General features: G+C 36.9%; 1 protein-coding gene across 1 annotated transcript in view; it reads right to left on the bottom strand.

The window, feature by feature from the left end:
- The window catches only part of pip4k2aa (phosphatidylinositol-5-phosphate 4-kinase, type II, alpha a), a 31,340-nt gene extending 10,441 nt beyond the window's left edge, over positions 1-20,899 (bottom strand). The window contains exons 1-4 of the mRNA XM_046833769.1: positions 19,670-20,899; positions 2,099-2,196; positions 1,894-1,990; positions 247-399 (exon numbers count right to left, since the gene is read on the bottom strand). Coding sequence (XP_046689725.1) covers positions 247-399; positions 1,894-1,990; positions 2,099-2,196; positions 19,670-19,810 — 489 coding nt within the window. The 5' untranslated portion in view covers positions 19,811-20,899. The remainder of the gene's footprint in view (positions 1-246; positions 400-1,893; positions 1,991-2,098; positions 2,197-19,669) is intronic.
- Between the last annotated feature and the right edge of the window lie 1,922 nt (positions 20,900-22,821).

Genomic DNA, 22,821 nt, shown 5'->3' with positions numbered 1-22,821 from the left:
CAGAGCCTGAAGGTCACAGAGCTGAAAGATCCGTCACCCCCACACAGCCTTGTTTGGCTTTAGGAACCATCAGTAGATTTATAAAACCTCCTAACGTGATACAAGCTGCAATCTTTTACCAGACTGGTCTAAATGTGGGTCTGTAATGTCCATGTGTGCATGCTCAATGACAGTCCTTTAATAAGCATTTACATGTGTAACACAGCAGTAATGACATTCGGTTCAGGTGCATGTGTTTATACATACCTGGTGATATTTTTTAAGGATGTTGTGCATCTCTGCTACATCCTCACTGCTGATGGTCTTAATGACGTATCTCTTGTCATAGGACGTGTGAAAACGGGCACCGCTACGACCCTGAGCCTCACTTACAAGAGGTGCACTGCGAGTCAGAGAGTTCTACACACAAACACAGGGAGACAAACAAGTCAGCGTGCACACAGCACAGCAAATGTATGTATTTAACACGTTTTATTCAGCTCGCTGGCTAATTAGAGCATCCTTGAAGTGCTGAGGAAGGTGTGAAAGCAGAAATAGCAGAGAAATTCACAAAAATTCTCACAAGGTTAACATCAGACCTGTCCTAGACAAAAAAAAAAAAAAAAAAAAAGAGTGGTTCAGCATGGAGTGACAACATGTGATCAATTGTGGAAGTGAATATGAAACAAGCAGAGGTGGTTATGCAACCTTTTTTGTTAGTTTGAGCCTTATGAAGAAAAAAATAAATAAATCTGAAACATATTCTAAATTAGCCAAAGCACAGGTTTCCTACACTACACAAAGAACAAAAGCCTTCCCTTTTCCTAAAGCACAGCGATTAACACTGTTAACCAATAAGATAATGTTTTCTTTCATGTGGGAGTAAGGGACTCACAGGAAATGATATTAAGAGCTCTGGCTGTATGTGGGTGGCTGAGACGAAAAAGGATTGGCCTGAAATTACGCCGTCATTAGGTGGGGGAAAAAAGGTCCACTTTACGACAGTGGATTGAAGGGTTAATGACTAAATTACAACTCATTAATCATGGGTTTTTCCACTTGAGGACAACTGAATATACCCAGATGATAATAAATAGCCCATTGCTTGAAATATGAATGGGGCCGCATGTAACACCCAACATGACAGCTGTATTAAACAGCTCTTAGTCCAATCCCATATTAAAAACCCAACAGCTATGTTGGAAAAGATGGTAAAAAAAAATACCTGGTGTATTAAATTCTTACAGTGACGTATTACAATATATATATATATTTTATTCATGTCGCAAAATAGCCAAAAAGCTATTTACAGCCATTCTAATGATACATTGAAACATCATCTTGCTGTAGATACATTTCAGGTATTTGGGTCTCTACCATTCCAGTATACAAGAGCCTGAAAATAACTGATGGGGAGTGTCGCTATGATGTCTGCCAAGTCAAGACTGTCCTAAGTCAAGACTGTCCCAAGGACTTTGATCTACTGTTCAGTAAAAATACTGTAGGGTAAAAAAATCTGAGCTGTTCACATCAGACCATTTTTTTCCTCCAATTCTATACATCCAGACAGAAACACTGGGAAATATGGTAAACAATATTTTATTTTTTACAGTAGGAATATTAGTAATCTATATGATTTTATTTTTCTCAACATTTTTCAGTGAAGTGACCATATCTTACTCCAAAATGCTCATTCTGGCATGGAAACTGGTGCACAGAAACATAACATCGATATTCTGATGTTTTTGCCAGCAATGAGTACAAAAAATGCTTACTTTATGGCCTGACCTTCAGAGTCTGAAGCTGAAACTAGAAAATTACTGATCACCATGACAAATCCAGAAAGATGTATCTGGTAACAATAGCTTGTTCCACAACCCAAAACCTAACTTTATCATGTTATTATGAACATACCTGGAAGTCCTGGTCGTCAATGCTAAACCTTTCTCTTAAATTACGGAAAACAAGAGGGCAATATTCCTTGAATTTAAAGTGACTTGGCATATTCTCCCTGAAATGATAACATGAAACAACACACACGATTAAAGGTATGTAATATTATAAACATTTCCATAAATCAGAATACATATTGAAAAGTGAAGCAGTTCATTTAACTCACTTGTTAAACAGGTGGTTGTCCACCTTTATCTTTGAATAGGCCTTGAAGTCATCAGGCATCAGCATGATGGGGATCTGAACATGACTCAACTCATTTATCTAAGAAGGGGAAAAAAAAAAAAAGGTCAAGATGAACACTTCGATCTAGAACGTTCATTTTGATCAACATAAACCTGTTCCAGTATGACCATGTCCCTGTGCACAAAGCAAGCTCCATGAAGATATAGTTCAAATTGGTTGCAGTGGAAGATGTTGAGTGGCCTGCTATAAAGCTATGACCTTAACAGTGTGGGATGAACTGAACACTGACTGCACTCCAGGCTTCCTCATCCGATATCAGTACCTGATTTTACAAACACCCTTATTGTTGAATGAACACAAGTTTCCACAACCACTTTTAACTCCTTCATCTGCTCTTTCAATATATGATAAGTGATGGAAGTTTGTAACTTGAATTGACTCTGCTAGCAAATTATAAAATATATGAACGTGTCAAGAGAGCCAGCAAACTGATACATATATCACTGAAGGTTTGTTGACATATGAGCAACACACCCACATGTGGACACAAAGATGACATAAATAGAATGTTTTTGTATGATGTGGTATTATAAATAATACTTCACTTGAATCAAGTGCTCCAAATCTGTGGTCCAGAGTGACACTGATCTCAACTTCAGTGAAATTTGGGATGAACCGAAATGCCGGCTGTACCCCAAGCCTCCCCCTTAAACATTAATAATAATGTGACTGAATGTATGCCAATACCCACCGCTACACTCCAAACGGTAGTGAAAAGTAGAGGTCAACCAATTAATCGTAGGCGCATCTGACTCACCAAACCATGTGTGTACGTTCCATGCTTGCATGAGGGGGGGGGGAATAATGCTCTCATACCAGCAGGTGGGAGTAGTGTGTATTCAGCATCCAAACAGGGAAATTGGAAGAGCTAAAACTGGGAATATATAAAGCTGTATAACCTGCCGTGATCATTTCTAACAAATTCCATGTTTTTTTTAATCATGTCTGCTAAGTTACAAAAACAAGAGCAAGATTGACAAGCGTGTTCGTTGTTGTTTATTTTTTCGTGTTCCGTTTTTTTCTTGCGTGCTCATTCGCTAAGCTAAATAGCTATTTGGAGTTCTCCTTTCATAAACGGCCAAAAAACAGCTGACGCAGTACGAACAGGGCTTAAAGTTCGTATGCTTCGAAATTAATCTTGCTGTATATATTTCATATGACGCTACTGTTGGAGAGATAAAGAGAATAACAATTAGAAAGAATGCAAGTAACTTTTTGGGAACTTCAACCAGCTGTAGTTTAGGCTACAGGTACACATCGGGACCAAAACGTGCTAACAAGTGCACTGATTGGAGATGCTGTGTTGTTCAATAAAGGTTTCATTTGAGTACATTTTCTGTATCACATTTTATTAATTAACGTTTTTTATGAAATGAAGAGGAGGAAAAAAAAGCCCCCCCACAAAAATCTGCCAAACATATCGTCCAAAGAAATCTGCATCATATATAGCTGCTCTGATTTCTAAATATTGGCATCGGCCAGAGAAAAACCCACTTCGGTGGACCTCTAGTGAAAAGTTTAGAAGAGTAAAATTTAAAAACAGGCGACTGAATCTGTTTATATTTAAAAAGCACTTATGGGTGTGATGGTCAGGTGTCCACAAACCTTTGTCCATACAGTACAGCGGGAATCAATTCCACTACATTGTTTTTGTTGTCAAATATAAACTTAATTAGATGATAAAAAAAACACATTCCTTTCACACTTGCAATATTGGATTATTCAAGGATGTTTCAGCCCCCCCCGGTGTTTTAAAAACATGTAGTGTATGGCTATACAAAACGTATATATAACTTATATATTACCACTTGACATTGGACAGTTAAAAAAAAATAAACATAAATAAAATAAAACAATTTTCATTAAATTCTTACTAAATCAATCGATTGCAACACTACAGCATTCATTTGTTTCAGAACTGCAGGAGTAATAGTTCAGTAATGCACAATGTCATCCTTTTAAAGTCTAAAGTATAACAATAGATTTGAACATCAAGGTTTGGGTAACAGCAAGATCCTAAAACAACTGCAGCACTGCACCTGCTCCTGGCTGTCATTATAATCCTCTATGTCTCAGCTCTGGCTTTATCAGTGGACAAATTGCAAATCAAGGACTGAAGTACTGAAATCGTTCTCCCTCTCCCTCCCCCTCCCACCACACTTTTCTGTGAAGCGGTGACATAATGACAGTGATGATTCCACATAGTCAGAAGGCGATGTCTCCATTCGAACAATGCACCATTTTACTCGTAATAAAAAATAAATAAATAAATATATATATTTTTTTTTCCACTAATGAAACCAAGACCAATGATTTGCAATATCTCTTCTCAAATGTGACCACAGTGCACCACACTATAAAATGGTGTATAACTGTGACAGAATAAATCAGTACTGGTGCAAAGAAATCTGTGACCTCACATGATCTGTCAAGTTCTACTTAGTCTGCACAGTCTTTTACAGCAAAGAAGAAAATGTTTAAAGTCTTACAATAACATATACATGAGCTAATATATATATATATATATATATATATATATATATATATATATATATATATATATATATATATATATATATATATATACATACATATATATATATATATATATATATATATATATATATATATATATATATATATATACACATACATATACAGTACAGACCAAAAGTTTGGGGACACCTTCTCATTCAAAGAGTTTTCTTTATTTTCATGACTATGAAAACTGTAGAGTCACACTGAAGGCATCAAAACTATGAATTAACACATGTGGAATTATATACATAACAAAAAAGTGTGAAACAACTGAAAATATGTCATATTGTAGGTTCTTCAAAGTAGCCAACTTTTGCTTTGATTACTGCTTTGCACACTCTTGGCATTCTCTTGATGAGCTTCAAGAGGTAGTCACCTGAAATGGTTTTCACTTCACAGGTGTGCCCTGTCAGGTTTAATAAGTGTGATTTCTTGCCTTATAAATGGGGTTGGGACCATCAGTTGTGTTGTGCAGGTCAGGTGGATACACAGCTGATAGTCCTACTGAATAGACTGTTAGAATTTGTATTATGGCAAGAAAAAAAGCAGCTAAGTACAGAAAAACGAGTGGCCATCATTAATTTAAGAAATGAAGGTCAGTCAGTCCGAAAAATTGGGAAAACTTTGAAAGTGTCCCCAAGTGCAGTCACAAAAACCATCAAGCGCTACAAAGAAACTGGCTCACATGCGGACCGCCCCAGGAAAAGAAGACCAAGAGTCACCTCTGCTGCGGAGGATAAGTTCATCCGAGTCACCAGCCTCAGAAATCGCAGGTTAACAGCAGCTCAGATTAGAGACCAGGTCAATGGCACACAGAGTTCTAGCAGCAGACACATCTTTACAACAACTGTTAAGAGGAGACTGTGTGAATCAGGCCTTCATGGTAGAATATCTGCTAGGAAACCACTGCTAAAGAAAGGCAACAAGCAGAAGAGACTTGTTTGGGCTAAAGAACACAAGGAATAGACATTAGACCAGTGGAAATCTGTGCTTTGGTCTGATGAGTCCAAATCTGAGATCTTTGGTTCCAACCACCGTGTCTTTGTGCGACGCAGAAAAGGTGAACGGCCTGGTTCCCACCGTGAAGCATAGAGGAGGAGGTGTGATGGTGTGGGGGTGCTTTGCTGGTGACACTGTTGGGGATTTATTCAAAATTGAAGGCATACTGAACCAGCATGGCTACCACAGCATCTTGCAGCGGTATGCTATTCCATCCGGTTTGCGTTTAGTTGGACCATCATTTATTTTTCAACAGGACACGACCCCAAACACACCTCCAGGCTGTGTAAGGGTTATTTGACCAAGAAGGAGAGTGATGGGGTGCTGCGCCAGATGACCTGGCCTCCACAGTCACCAGACCTGAAACCAATCGAGATGGTTTGGGGTGAGCTGGACCGCAGAGTGAAGGCAAAAGGGCCAACAAGTGCTAAGCATCTCTGGGAACTCCTTCAAGACTGTTGGAAGACCATTTCAGGTGACTACCTCTTGAAGCTCATCAAGAGAATGCCAAGAGTGTGCAAAGCAGTAATCAAAGCAAAAGGTGGCTACTTTGAAGAACCTAGAATACGACATTTTTCAGTTGTTTCACACTTTTTTGTTATGTATATAATTCCATATATAATTCCACATGTGTTAATTCATAGTTTTGATGCCTTCAGTGTAAATCTACAATTTTCATAGTCATGAAAATAAAGAAAACTCTTTGAATGAGAAGGTGTGTCCAAACTTTTGGTCTGTACTGTATGTATGTATGTATTTATATATATATATATATATATATATATATATATATATATATATATATATATATATATATACACACATACACACACATACACACATACACACACATACACACACATACACACACACACACACTCATTATATATATATATATATATATATATATATATATATATATATATATATATATATATATATATATATATTTATTTATTTATTTATTTATTTATTTATTTATTTATTTATTAGGGGTGGCACGGTTCACAAAACCCACAGTTCGGTTCGTATCACGGTTTTCGGTTCTGTACGGTTCTTGTTGTTATTTTTTCTTTTAATCTTCAACACTCCAGACATTTCCTTCAGCATTTGATATATAGCTTATTAGCCCAATTATCCACAATTTAGGATACAGTATTAACATTTTTGTAATGTAATCATGCACTAACTGAATTTGACTTGACTTTAAGCACATTATTCTCTGAGTAAAAGCTAGGTGAGATTTTGATACAGCAAGAAAGAAGACATTGATGATGATGTCTTTTCAAATGAACTGTCATATTAGAAGTGTTGCCATTAGCAAATTGAATGCATTTTGCACAATGCTTGCACACAGTCGCAGTTCTATCTACTGATTTATTTCATCGTAAGTAACATGAAATCCAAAATGTTCCCGCACAACAGATTTGAACGACGCGGGCGCATCCGCCAAGTTTTACTGTCTATATGTATGTTAATGCGAACTGTCTGAGGCGAAACTGAGCACGGGGATACATTGCACATGCGTCGAACCGTGCAGCGCACACACGAACCGAACCGAGACAAGCGAACCGAACCGAGACAAGCAAACCGAACCGAGACAAGCGAACCGAACGGTTCGGGTGCTTTTCCTTGTACTGTGCCACCCCTAATATATATATATAAACAATAAACCAATTTTTCAATTAGAGAAAAGAATCTATATATCTACCTATCTACCTATCTATCTATCTATCTATCTATCTATCTATCTATCTATCTATTCATTCTTTTCTCTAATTGAAACACCTGGATCATCAGGTCAGGGACAACTTCTTAATTATCTGAATGTGATGCGATTTCAAATCTTGCTTAAAAACAAACTCAGAAGTCATAAGTTTATTGTCTAGTAAATAAAATGTCTCAATTTCTTTTTTTCATATTGTGTATCATATACAAATAAATTTTCTGCTATTTTTCCGGTCATAACGTCAATTTGTACTTGCACATTATGGACATCAGGACAATATATCGTCCCCTCCTTTCTTCACTTCAGAGCCACAAGCCATATTACAGTCATTCACCAAAAGCTAAAGAGAATGACAGGATGATGGAACATTACACACAATTATAGAAGTTGACTCTGCCCACCTAGGTGGCCTTTTACAGAATTAATAATACCTTAATAGGTCTACAACAATGCTGGACACAGGTTCGTATGTCTGTGTAAGTCGAAGCAGTCATGTGTCATTGGAAAAAATTAATGTACAGCTGTGTTGGCCTGCATTGCTAGATTTAGGTCAATAAGTCATAAAACACGCCAATGTTTTCCAAGAAGTTTATATATTTATAAGTCAGGCTGCTAAGCAGACACTAAGAATAAACATCTATGAAAACATCATTCATTGTGAGAAATCAACACCAGTCATACTTCTATTTTTGGAAAATCTAATTATACCTGGTTTTGCTCCCTACACCTTCAGCATTTCCGTGACATGTGAAGTTACTAATGAGACTCTGTTCAATAGTTTTGGCTCAATAATATGTAATAATTGAAATGGCCAAGTTTTAGCATTTTGTTTAGAGGTATTAATGTGTATATGAATCATAACACATTATTACAAGACTAAGGGATGCTTCAATTAATGTGCAGGGAGTATAAAATCAGAAAACAAAACCATGAAATAAAAATTTAAATAGCTTATGATCTCATGAGCTTATGAAGTACAGAGCAAAATAAAAAAAACTTGCACTGGCAAAGGTATTTGCAGCTTAATGCCAGGAAAAAAAAAAGAATGCCCTATCAACTGATTAGACAACCAACTTAGAAGTTCAATCATATTGCAGAATGTATTATGGGAGTGGGAACATTAAATGCATGTGACAAGTAGGGCTATCACCTAGAAACAATTGAATTGCAAAATATAATAAATGACAATGCATCATTTTAACCACCGATGAGGAACAAAAACAAGCTAAACCTATGAGGGGGAAAAAATGATCAAAGTTGTTACGGAAATAATTGTGGCATTTGAGAGTTTGTAAAGTGGAAATGTACAAAAAGTCACTTATTCAAATTGGTCAGTAAAAACAAACATATCAGTATTGATAATTTCCCTATCAGCGAATCTCTAGTCTACTCGCCTGTAGCTTTGTTCCATTTCATCTCAGCAATGTAGTGCAACCTCAGCACTTATCTCTCTGCACACACCTCGCAAGCCAAGTTTCATACGACCACTTCCTGTTTGTCTCCATGACAGCAGAGTCAGGTCTTCCTGCTCTTGAGCTCATCCTTATCAGTACAGGAAGCCAAACGCACAGGGTGCATTTATATTGTAACAGGATATGTGCTTAACCATACAGTGAGGCTTGAAAGCTTTTGAACCCACCATCATTACTTGATGACTAACAACAAATACTTTAGCACAGTGAAATAACACACAATTATGCAGCAATCAAGTAAAGTACCATATATTTTAATTTGGGAACTCCTAGCATAGTATCACAAAGCTTCACAAGACTGTCATCAGCAGTATTTCTTCAGGTTCTTAACTAGGCACATAACTTGACGACAACTTCCCTATTTCCATTTCAGTAACAGGCTTTTACCAACATGTTTTTAAGACAAGGAAATTACATTGAGTGTCCAACCTACAATGACTTTACAGGTAGTCCTCCACTTATGATAGACATACGTTACGCCGATCCCATCGTAAGTCAAAAATATCGCAAGTCGTACAGTACCTACAGTATCGTACTGCAGAAACTATATCATCTATATATTTTTTAATTACAGTACTAATTTGCAAGGTAAAATGTTAAGGTAAAAAACACAAAGTAAATTCTTATCCTACCTATATATTACCTGCAATTTTTCAGCAAACAATCCTATCTGATGTAAAAACTTTTAAGATCAGTTAATTATTTTTTATTTTTAATTGGTCTGGAGGTTCGATGCAGATTGGAGACTTCAGTAGAGAGATGTGTGTGGGTGTGTAAAAGTGAGAGTGGGGCATCTCGCAGAGCGAGAGATACGCTGATCCCAGCTATGTGTCCAACGTATCGTACATCGTACTCTGCTGCACGAAATGTTTAATATTTTTAAAAATTCTGTCGTTTCGCTATCGTCATTGTAAATAAAACGATACATAATATATGGACATTACAACATTTGACAAATAGTCAGTCTCTGGCATTGTACTGGCATCTCTTCTTTAGTGAACTTATTTTAAGGTTTATCATCAAGATCATGATCACTTGTGCCAAACCTGGGTCTTTTTAGAAATTAAAAAAAAAAAATAAAAAAAAAAGTAGCCAGACGCTGGAAAGTTTTGTGTCCATCTATTAGTCTTATTTGTCAATGCTTAGTTTGCTGTTCAAGATATCCTAACAAATGGCTTTAGAATTATATCTCATTTTAAACTAGGATCAATTTAAATTCATCTATCTGGCTATGTAAAATGCAGTAAAAATATGAGATCGACCGATATGGAGTTTTTTTCTGCCCGATTCAGTTTGGATGCTAAATACAGACTACTGCCACTAGCTGGTATGGGAGAGTTATGTTCTCTCAGGCAAGCGCAGAACGCCTGCTAATCAGCCTAATTTGCAGCACAATCACCCGATGACAATACATTTTTTTAAATGCCCAAAATTAGCCCGAATACTCGAGCGACCAATCATTCGGTCAACCTCTGATCTAATCTTTCAGACAGACAGCTTTTTTGACAGGGACCCTTTTGGAGGTCCTCTTCACATTACATCATCATATTTTTTTTTATTGTTGATCAACACTATTCAGAAGCAGAACAAGTGTAGTGATGATATTTTCGAGATTTGTAATTACTTGTTGTAATGTTGGCCTTCAGAAATTTCAGGCAGGCAGTCACTGATTTTAACAGCCTCACCTTTAGTGCTAGTAGCTCAAAGTAAATCTAAGGAGTGTGGATGAAATACACATTTACTCTCTTGCTCTCTCTTTTTCTACCTAGCATAATGTGAAATATTTACACCAATATGTTGGTGTTCAACAACAAAAATCCCCTCAAAAAAACCTGGAACCAATAAATAATTTGTATTCTATCGTCCTGACATTCTAACTTATTGTCTTAAACGTACCCCAAACCCGGACACCTGAGACAAAATCATATGTAAAAAGGCAGATAATTGCTTTTTTTTTTAAACACTATTAATTGGTTTGAACAAAAATAGATGCCTGTAATTAGATGTTTTATGGGATCTATTTATAAGAGGCAGTTGTTTGAAAAAATGGCTAAAATACTGTTCCACATTTTCCACATACATGTTTACGGTATCAATCCCTTCTCTATTCAATAGATAATGAGTAAATTATTTAAAAAACTAGCTAAAAATAAGTGTTTGTCTAACCTAATGGACTTTTCCTTTTCTGGGGGAAGGCCCATCGGCAAAGCCAAAAGGTCGTTTATAAGACTATTCTTTGCCTGCCATCGTCCATCAAAAAAGTAAGCTGCTACTTTTTCTGTAAATTTAAATATTGGATGTCATGTGGTACTTGCAGAAAAATTATTCACAGGCTTTTGTTTGGTCTTTTATCTTCAGACTATGCCGCTGGACTGTATACTGTTCAATATACCGTCAGGCCCATAATTATTTGCACATTGACAAATTTCCACCAAAATGAATTTAAAAGAAAGCAAGTAGTGCAAGTGATTTGATTGAAGCTTTTTCAGCTTTGTTTCAAACAAAAATGTTGAATTAATGGTTAAAATTTCCGTTCAATTTACATTTTTACAGGCCCAAAAGTAATCATACACTTCTCTGTTTTATAGTCGGGTGTGATCTATTTCCTCCCGGTTTCAAAACAAATGACAATAATAAAAGTTTGTTTATTGAAAGTTTATTCCAACTGTTGAATGTGTCTGTCTGGTAGCTGCTCATGGGAATGCTCACTATGTTTACTTCTTCAAGTAATTAAAGAACAGATTAGACTGGTAGAAAAATAGGTCTGCTCAGTTCTGGATGGCTGCCAGTGGAACTGAATCACTGGTGTTTATAGATGATGTGCAGAAGGAATAGTAGGATAAATTCTGAAGTATATAGGGATACACGTTTTGCTCAGACTCGTTTTTTTTTTTTACTTACTGAAGATAAAACTAAAGGGCAGAAAATCCCAGAAACCTGCAACAAGTAAAAACCCTTCTCAAAAGAGGAAATGCCACATTTGGTAATGTCATTGCGTCCCAGAATGTACACAGGCAAAAACGTGTCCAAATACTTATAGACCTGGCTGATTTATTATGCGCTCACCAGCCACCTTAATAAAACCAGCTTGTCCAATTCACGCAATTATTCAGTCAGTCAATAAAATCACATAGATAAAACGTGTTTGCATCAAAAATCTGATAAAATATAATTTCCATGACATTGGTCATGGTCTTGGCCATTGGCCTTTACAAAAGTGGTGTGAAAAACAAAAACACCGTCAGTTCTGCTTTCTAAACGAGAGAGATCAGTGGAGAACAGCATGACTGGAAGCCAAGTCAAATAACCACACTATACCACAGTGATGAGCAGAAAAACTAAACACACAACACATCAAGCCCTAAATTCAATGGGCTACAACAGCCAAAAACCACAGCAGGTTCCAACCATGAAATGCTTAAACCTCCATGCCATGATCAGTCACAGAGATCTCCTTTTCTGATATCTGATGTGAACATTAACTGTGTTTTCGGTTTTATAAAATAATGTAACTTTCCAAATGATCAGGTTCAGTAAATTCCCTCCACCAGTCTGAGACTATTTCGGCTCAGAAGGCAACACTTTTTTTTCTCGCTCGTGTCCGTTTCCCTTAAAACTTACTTCCAACCAATTAAGGAAAAATAGAAGAGAAAGTTACAGCCACTGTTTCGGTTTCTAGCACACGTAAATCTGAAGAGTCTCTCACACTTCTCTGTTCCTATAATAAAAGGAGTGAAATTTTGCCTTAAATCTTCCTGAACTTATCTGATTGTGAAAGCATGTGAATATATAATCAAGATCTCAGATTGCTATTTAACGCAACATAAATAATAACAATACGAAAGAGTCTTTTGTATGTATAAGTTAGCTTGGAAAATCAAAATTGGAGGGAAAAAAAATTTAAGGCTGCAACAGCTAATCGATAAAATCAATTAAATGAACTTGAAGGTGTAAATTGCACCTCTTTTATATTTATTGACTTTTTAATGAAATTGGTCACTGAACTGCACGCAGCATTAATCGTGCGTTAATAAAAAATAAGTGCTGTTAAAAATGTATCTGCGTTTATGCGATATTAATGCATTATTTTTTACAGCCCTAAAATTAATAAATATAAAAAGAGGCGCAATTAAAACCTTCAATGCAACAACACAGTTATTCACAATGTACTTTCTTTACTCAGATATTATATCCATTATATTTTATTTTTTTATTACAAAGTATTTGTTTTACTGATGCGCCAAGTCTCATATCAAGCACCAAAATACGCATGATTACAAGAACATACTCTATGTTGAGTATGGTTTCACTAATAATAAACATACATTTGCATAATATTCCATAGCATCCATATTTGTTCATGCCCATGTTGATTAGAGTAATAAAAAACCCTTAAACCCCCCCCCCCTCTGTTGACTTTATTCAGACTTTGCAACAATTACAAAGTGCTGGCACACAAAACTCCTTAAATAAATGTTGCACATGTGTACTTATGCTACTGTATCCATAATTAGAGGTTTTGCATTGCTAAATGACATGTTGCTGGTCAATGTATTATCGTTCAAAATATAGCCAAAGCTACGGTCAGGGCTGTGCTGTTAATCTACACTTTTTGACCAATCAGATAAACTAAAAAAAAGATAAAACAAATAGTGCTGCAGTAAATATACTTAAACTATTAGTTGTTTATCCATAAGCTGTAATGTTTATATTCTAATATTAAATATTCGATGGCAGCAACAGTAAAGGTTCAGAATTTACCTGCTTGGTGCCCAGTGACATAAAAAGCAGGCTACAAGCCTTTAATATCCTACTTTTCAGCTCCACCAATAAGCAACCCAATAATTAAACAACCTGTTATTATGGAACCAAATTCACTACTTAAATAAGGGATCTATTTTCTGGCAGTCTATTTGGTCATGGCTCTTTTTTTTTTTTTTTTTAAGAAGTCAAACACAAAGTTCAAACTTAACGCTATGCATCTCTCACCTATAACGCACTGTGGCTTTAAATGTTGGTCAAAACATCTTACTGATTTCCAATGGAGGCTATTTTCCACTGAGGAATGTGGAAACCTGACCGTTTTGCACAGCGCTTGTGGAATCTTGTCTATTTCTAGAAACTCCTTATGCAATCCAGACACTTGGGGCATCCCTCATGCCGGAAGAGACGGTCTGGGAATCACGGGAAAGACGGAGAAAAGCAGATTTACTGGGGGAGCAGCATGAAACAGTTTAATTCTCGCTACAGACTAAATTACCCGAAAGATCTGATCCCATCACTTCCTGTTGTATATACTCATACATCTCCACAAAATAATGCGTTTTCTCAAAAAAAAAAAAAACATAAGCATTTCAACTGCAAAGTTGGCCAGGATGTCGTTTAGGATTCTTCAGTTACAAATCCAGCTATCCAGCGCAATCTTAATTATACAGCTGAGCAATTAAAGGTTAAGGGCCTTGCTCAAGTGCCAAGCAGTGGCAGCTTAGTGGTGCTGGGATTTGAACCCATGACCTTATGATCAGAAGTTCAACATCATATCCACTGAGCTAAATCTTCCCACTTTTTGACACGATTAGGATTGAGTGGGTGCGTCAAATTATACAATTCACAGTAATGTCTCTCCAGAATGTTATACTTATAAACATTGCTAGAGAATTGTGTAGGAATGATAGCAAGGCATGTTTAAGATGCTAAGCATGAGTCTAGCAGCATGGTGCTTGGCAAAGCTGCAGTATCACTTAAGATTACTCTACTAAGCTGCTCTTATCAGATGAAGTTTTACTAATATTGGGCCCATAAAACATTTTTTAAATACCAGACCCAGTTTAATACTGTGTATGCTTTGTGAGTGCTGAAATCATTATAAATATCGCAAAGATAAAGACTAAATCCTCTTTCTTTATTCCTTTCATTATCTGTATTAGGCCAACTATACACATCCCCAAAAATTCTCAGCTCTCTTCCTCATGTTCCACCATTCTACTGTAATTTCACATCTAGTTACTACTGATCTAATAATTATTGGGCTTGATACTGCATTTACTTCACAGCATTCGCTTCTGTCTACATCCATCTATTTAGACACGGCAAACCACATATCAGCGTTAAGCCATAGCAGCAACCCGTACTGAGTTGTGAAAAACTCCAGCAGTTATGAATAGATGAGAATCGCAACAGTGCAGCCACAAGATGTTCAAAATGACCTTAATATGAATACTGAAAACCCCAAACAATACTGCTCTTTTGTAATAAACATTTTACTGACTTGATTCTCATGTATGCTTGCTATTTATTTACCCATTCGCTGACATATAGCCACATCAACTAAGTGCACACGACTGCATGTATAATTCATCAGGTTTAAAGAAGCATTGAAATTCACTAAAATGCTTTCACCACAGGGTCTTCAAGTGTCCAGAAAAACATCTATAGTGACCAACATCCAAACCAAGATAATGAGGAAAAAATAAATTTAAAATACGCCTTCAATAGATAAGGAAAGCTTTGTATTTTGGTCCATAAGGCATTTTACGCTCCAAATTCTCCAACTCCCACTCTGCAAGACATCCAGTATTATCAATGTTAAAATGTAGTACAGCTCAGTTCTGTCAAGAAAGACAGGGCTGTTACATAAAGCACTGTTTAACAAAAAAAAAAAATCCATAAACAAGCACAATAATTCAAAGACCTCTAACATTATAATGAGAGGAGGTATAAGCATCTGCCAGATGAATATGTTGTTATTGTTAATCAGTTCCAACAACGCTATCACAGCTTCATTATTATGGAGGATATTCACAGAGTGGTCTTTTTTTAATTCAGATAAATTAGATATAAGCAGAGATCAGGAAATCAGTCTGTGTTGTCACTAGAACACTAAAGACAACTGAATAACCCATGTATATAAAAGGGATTTTAAAATAATTACCAAAACAAGTTAAAGCGAAGGAATAGGCACTTTAAGAATACTGAGGACAAAACAATGTGAAAATGACATGCATGAAACCAAGGGTCATCAACTTTGTTTTAAAAAGAATATATTGGTCTGCATTTATCAGACTTTTAACAGGAAACCAAATGCTTACTCACTTACTATTACTCATATAATCATCTGACTGTGTAGCAGCCCTGCTGACTGCTATACTGCTATACTGCTGTCTCGCTGGCTTCACATTAATTGTACATTCACCCGATGATGTTTCCTTTTCAGAATGCATAAATAATTTCAGAACAACTAAAAAAATATTTATATACCAAACCTCACTCTGATGGCTCAACTAAGTGCAGGTACTAGTTAAGGTAAAATAATATTAAATGCTTTACTATATTCACATTTTAGCACAAAGGGTTCAGTGAAGGAACATTTGTTGCATTGTGACAATGGGTGGAAAAAAGTCCACGAAGACATGACTGTCAAGCCTGTTGTGGAAAAACTCAAGTGCTTACTGTACTAACTCCTCTTTACAGGGACTTCCACAAGCCCATCAAATTATGAAATTTTATACAGTATATCTCCTTGCGGAAGCAGGTTCAAGTTTCAAGTTGAAGTTTATTAATACAGTGCTTTTCACAATGGACATTGTCTCAAAGCAGCTTTACAGGACATAAGTAATAAAGTGAATTATGTGTATTTATCCCCGATGAGCAGCCTGGGGCGAACGTGGCAAGGAAAAACTTCCTAAATAAATGAGGAAGAAACCTTGAGAGGAACCAGACCCAAAAGGGGAACCCATCCTCCTTTGGGCGATATCAAGGGTGTGATTATAAATCTAAAAACAATACAAACACTGGAGAGTGAGAACTAACATGAACACCAGAGTCAGTTTGATTAATGTCCTTTCTACAGTCTTATACAGTCAGTTGATGTTGTGGAACCAGGAGCTACTGAGCAACTCGTAAAATAGCCCAACATTTAAGATCACCATAGATGCAACACTCCTCCATGCCAGAGCCTTAAAAAAAATTGAAGAGGTCCAACAAACAAACTCTACAAGAAGTGGGATCCAAATGTCGCTGGTACGTCTCTATATGGTTCGGGATATTTGCTGGGTCGGCATCTACTTCTTTGAAGGTTCAGAATCCTAATGAAGAAACGCAACAATGAACTCCATAGTAATAATTAATAGATCTGTAACTGTGACTGACCAAAACGTGAGGAGTGCAATATTAGAGGCCTACAGTACAGCATAACAGTATACCGATAATTACTTAACTTTTTAGTAACCACAGTGATTATGAGATCCCATTTGGGACAACCACTATTAAAGATTCTAAAGACTTCTAAAGTCATAAATGAATTTTAGACCCAGAAGGGAATTAGAATCCCCTAAAACTGCCTTAACTTTAGAACATTTGCTTGTCATTTTTATATTTGCTAGAGACCCAATAATCTACAACAGTTTTATACTTGCAATAACCAGCATTAAGCTGGTTCCTTAACATTCATTTGAATTGCATGTGGTAAAAACAGGCACTAAATAATTGAATGGCTGGTAATAGCAACTCCAGCCCCCTTGAGCTTTGACACTATATTAAGATGACCAACATCTAAGACACCTCTAAAGGGTTAAAAGAACGTAATCTAACTACGGCTGAATCCAACATGCCTCGCTGCTCCATATATAGTGCATTAATGACTTTTCAATCATTTACAGTGGACTAAAAGGGAAATCAAGGGAGCTTTAAGAATAAACACATACATCTGTAGTGTTCAATTTACCTCCAGCAGCTCTGAGTGCATCCCCAGTTGCTAAGTAACAGATGCAAGATTTGATTACTGCTCATTAGAGGAGAGACAAGAGATCAAATGTGATAAATTAATATATAAACATTAAAATTGGATTTGCTTCTGTTATAAGAATCTGTGAAAAATCCTACCCAACAGGTATCTGATCTTATCAAAAAGACTATTAGCAGGTGTAAAACAGCCTAAGGTGGTTAGATAGCTCCACAGAACTTCCAGGTCCAAGACACATTGAACTGTCGGGTGTGGCTGAAGCACTTTCACAAGTTACAGCTGGAAAAGTCAAATCCTGATGTAATTTACGAACTCATAAAACTCAAAGCACTGACTGCTGAATAATTCACAAGTGACAAGAGAATGAAAAGTGCTCATTTGAAAGACGTATACGTTACACACACACACACACACACACAAACACACATACACACACACACAATGCTCAATAAGTAGTGAAATGGACTAAACGTATATATATATTTAAAAGACACGTGCAAAAAATAAATCCCAGCAACGTCTAAATGAGGTAATTTTGGACAGCAGTAAACCAAACTACAAATATGACTCTGCATGCGATATATACATACAGTGCGTCCGGAAAGTATCCACAGCACTCTATTTCCGATTTAGGCATAACAAAATGTGGAAAAAGTGAAGCGTTGTGAATACTTCCCGGATGCACTGTATAAGCTCATAGGACACTAAAGTAGGAACACTTGCACACCTGCTCAGCTAGACAATGATCAGTTGGCCAGTCAATAGACAGTGCATAGAATCATGCAGATCCAGAACAAGAGTTTCAGTTAAGGTTCACATCATACATTAAAATGGACAGAAGACTTGATCTCCATGACTGAACAAATTTTAGAAATCTTATCTTCTGAACTTTTTATACACAACAGACAGAGGTGTTTACACAGAGTGGTGGAAAAGGTGGAAATAAAATACCATCCAGTGAACAGCAGTTATCCATGCACAAACACCAGGCTGGCTGATGAGAAAAGTCAGTGGAGAATGACTAGCTTGGATCGAGATGACCCGACGTCTTTGCTAATTCAAATACCCAGTCGTTACAGAGGTGTGGAGCAAAGAGCATCTCAGGAGAAGATGGGCTACCGACGTGAAAGTGCACATCAGCTCCTCTTGCCAATGACCTGTTCCCAAACACAGATTTCTGTCTTCTATTATCTACCAAATGCATTTCCGCACTCCAGTGGTCTCATCCCTTATGTCTGGCTTGGACTCCCTACAAATTTCACAACCCCCTCCTTCCGATCGATTCCCTAAATCATATAAACTCCCCTCTTCCATGCAGGAGCGACGGACAGTACTCAAAAAAACCTTTGGCTGTGTAACTTCCTACTCAACGAGAATGCTGACTACAACTAAACGCAAACAAACTGAACGACAATGATATTTGTTTCCTTTATCCACTGACCATATGAAAAAATACTGCCAAAGCAAGAGTTTTCATAGAAACATCACTCGTGAACTCCGAACAAATGTGTTGTGCAAAGATACTCCAAAAACCCAACGCGTTGTGTGTGTTTTACAGTTAATTAACGATACCAGGTGAGACCGTGATGGTTGTTCGGCAAATTGTGGTGATGAAAATTATACAAAAGAAAAAGGCAGAACTGAATCTAGCAAGCAACTCATTCACATTTGTCTGATTATTATTATCATTATTATTATTATTATTATTATTATTATTATCATCATGTCTCAATGTTGACAGTAAAGCAATCAAGAATGGTGCAACGCCTCTTGAATTTAATTAACATACCGAGTGAAACCGTGATACTTGTTCAGCATATCGTGAAAATGTCAAACCGTGACACCCCTAACACATAATACAGCGCACACAGCAAATGCATATTCCTGTTGCATGGAGATAATCTGTCCCAATAAACAGAAGGTAACTGTGTCTAGCAAACAACTTTCATTAACATCAGTCTTATTATTGTTTTTGTTCTCAGTGATGATTCAGCACACATGTCCACGACTTACCGAGTGGTTGACTCCCCACATGAGCACACTGAGCAGAGGATCGCTGGCTCGGAACAGCTTCACTTTCTGCGCCACGAAGTGTTTTTTCTTCGTTTTCGTTTTGCTCGCCAGCGATGCAGCCATGCTACTGGCCGTGGCCATTTCACTTTCCGCAGCAAGAAATGTGAAGTCTCACACCCAGTCCTTTTCCTTCTTCTTCTTCTTCTGTCACCAACGCCTCAGAGTTTACTAACTGTCTCTCAGTTAATTGGCACTTGGCATAGCTGTCCAAACCCAGCTCGGATAATCTCAGCTCTTCACACCCAAACGCAAGCTGCACAGACGCTCATGCATCGATTAAAAAAAAAAAAAAAGACAATATTTCCCTTTTTATGGCAAATCCTGGACTTCCAATAAGCGTGCTCCAGTACTAGTAACTAGTCACTAGCAAGACAGTTTAAGCTAGCTGCCTGGCTAGCAACCAATCGTCCATGTCAAATTCACGCCTCAGCACAGTGACGAATAAAACCAACGCCAGTTCTTCAATGCAAAAACGAGCGGTCCTCGTTTTTTAACGGTGTTAAGCTATAAAAGTGGTGCAACTCTTATCGAGACTGAGGTAACGAACCTATTAGCCTGTAGCTAACCCGAAAAAAAAAGCGTTGAAAAACTAACTGGGTGTCTAGCAAGCTCCAGCGACTAGCCGTCAACTGTAATGATTTCTCTTAATCGTTTTGTCTATCCAACCGGGAAAACCGGGTTTATTCTAAACCTAAAAAATCGCCTATGAGGGTCTTCAAATTGCTCTAACGATATCTTACAAAAAAAAAATCCTGTTCGTGTAACTGAACAGTTAGCTAGCGTTTCCGGCACGGTTGCGTTCTGCCCACTGACGAGCCGCATCCCAATCCGCGCGGTGCTCCCTACACACGTGCACTACTAACGCTATTACACAGAGACATCTCCAGCCGTTCAAGTGAACATGATATCCAATCCCATTCCTTTTGGGATTTAGCCGCGGCGTGTAGCGGGAGGAGGCCGACGGAGGTACCCAAAAGATTGACACACTTTTCTACGGTACGTTGCGGCAAAAGGCGTTTTAGACCACAAACATCGGGCCTCCGAAGAATCAAGTCACTGAATGATGTCCTTCACGGAGTCTTAATGCTTTTCCTTTCATTCATGAATTTTAATATGACATTGATATCTTTTCTGATTTCCAGAATCTCCCTTTTAGCCCAATATGAAACAACTCAATCAATTTATCTTGTCATAAGGCACAAAACATTAAAAAACGACTTATAAATGATCAGAGAGCATATGGATATTTTTTTTCTATAACCACAAAACACAATTTTCCACCACTATATAGAAATATAGCTTAAAAAATCTCTATGGGGCATACTGTTATAAAAAATATCAAATATTTTTCATTAGGGCATCAGAAAATGTATGTGCTTTTCTTATTTATAGTTGATGTTGTTTATTTAATGTTGAGCTGTGTGCAAACCAAATAAACCGTAATCTCCAAAAATAAATAGTATATCATGAATACACTGTAATCTCCTGAATAAAACCTTCACCTTGCACTCTTTCACTCATGCATCCACTACTACCCTCCTGACACCATCACATCTACTTCTGCATACTCCTCAACAGCTCATGAACAAACTCCTGATGTTTCTGTCACCTTTGGAAATTTTGCAATATTTCTACAGCCACTATTATCACTTACTACTGCAAAGACTAAGCCCTCTTTCTGTCTATTGATATATTGATCATACTCATTACACATGTCTCATAGTGCTACCTCTAATTTGATAGTTTTTGTACTACTAGGCCTATAGATTATAACTGAACATAGCTAGAATGTGAAAGGTAATAATTTTTGCACTCTTGTTCACATACATACACACAGACTGCACATATCCTAATTAGGATCTGCACTTTTTATTTTCATATTGACTAGGCATGCAGGCATGCTATTATAATATATTCTGCATGTATACAATGTATTTATAAATATTCACCCCATTTAACTTGTGATGTACTGTATTACACAGCTGTAGAGAACCTGAGACTCACAACAAGCATTTCAAGGTACAGTTGTTACTGACATTCTGTGCACATGACGAGAGAGAGAGAGAGAGAGAGAGAGCGAGAGGAATTGTGGATGGATAGACTCTCCTTTTCAACGATATTAATTTTAACAAGACAAAAGAAAAAAGCAGCTTGTATTTTAACAGGGAAACCACAGATCCCTTGGCTCTGAAGACACTGAAGACTGGTATGCTTGATGTTAGAGGCAGTTATAAAGGCAAAAAGCAAGCAATATATTCAATGAGGTTTCTAATACATAGCTAAAATTGATTTTAAAAACATAATTTGGCCATTTTATATAGGGTATTTGTAATAATGAAAGGCCACCGGTATGTCTTTCTGCTATAATTTTGTTAAAAACATGAATTTTTCATATACCCACAGACTGTACACAAGTCAACATCTATAACAGCTAAATAACTCTTTTACTCTAAAACTGTGATTTATGTGATTTCATAATCTGTATATCACAGAATACATTAAGCAAAGCAAATTCTGATAGTAAATAATACATCCTAATTGATCAAATTAAGATCTAGGTAAGTGAGCTGATAAAGCCCTTTAATAATGAGACGATTTAAAATCCTAAGACTTTTTAATGAACAATTTAGCGTTAGATTGAGTCATTTTTTTTTTGTTATTTGCTGCGGATAGAGCCGTCCTTCAAACAAGCATAAATTTTAGAGAAGGGAAATTACTTTAGTAAGCTGAATTCTTGGCTGACCTTTGTATGCTGTAAGTTCCTGCGGATAACAAAAGTCATATATTGTGATTTAAAGACCTCTTAGGTTACCGTGTCCGTGCTTTGAATAAAGCCAGTAAATTGATTGTGATATGAAACAATGGACAACCTGAAAAAAAGCATGTCTATGTGAAGTCTATGCACAGCTGAGGAAAAAGCTTGTTGAAGTGGCAGGAACAGCTGCAAGCTGTGATTTCACTCAGCAATGCAATAAGGCCAAGACCAAGTCCAACAATGGTGTGGACAGGTGGAAAAACTTTGAAGTGAATTGAATTTTTACTGACGGGTGTTGATTCTTTGATATAAGCCCCAAATGGTCCTTACAGAATAC

Source organism: Silurus meridionalis, chromosome 21 (assembly GCF_014805685.1).
Source record: "Silurus meridionalis isolate SWU-2019-XX chromosome 21, ASM1480568v1, whole genome shotgun sequence".
NCBI classification, from domain to species: Eukaryota; Metazoa; Chordata; class Actinopteri; order Siluriformes; family Siluridae; genus Silurus; species Silurus meridionalis.
Note: the sequence above shows the minus strand (reverse complement) of the source record. Positions and strands in the feature narration are given on the sequence as shown.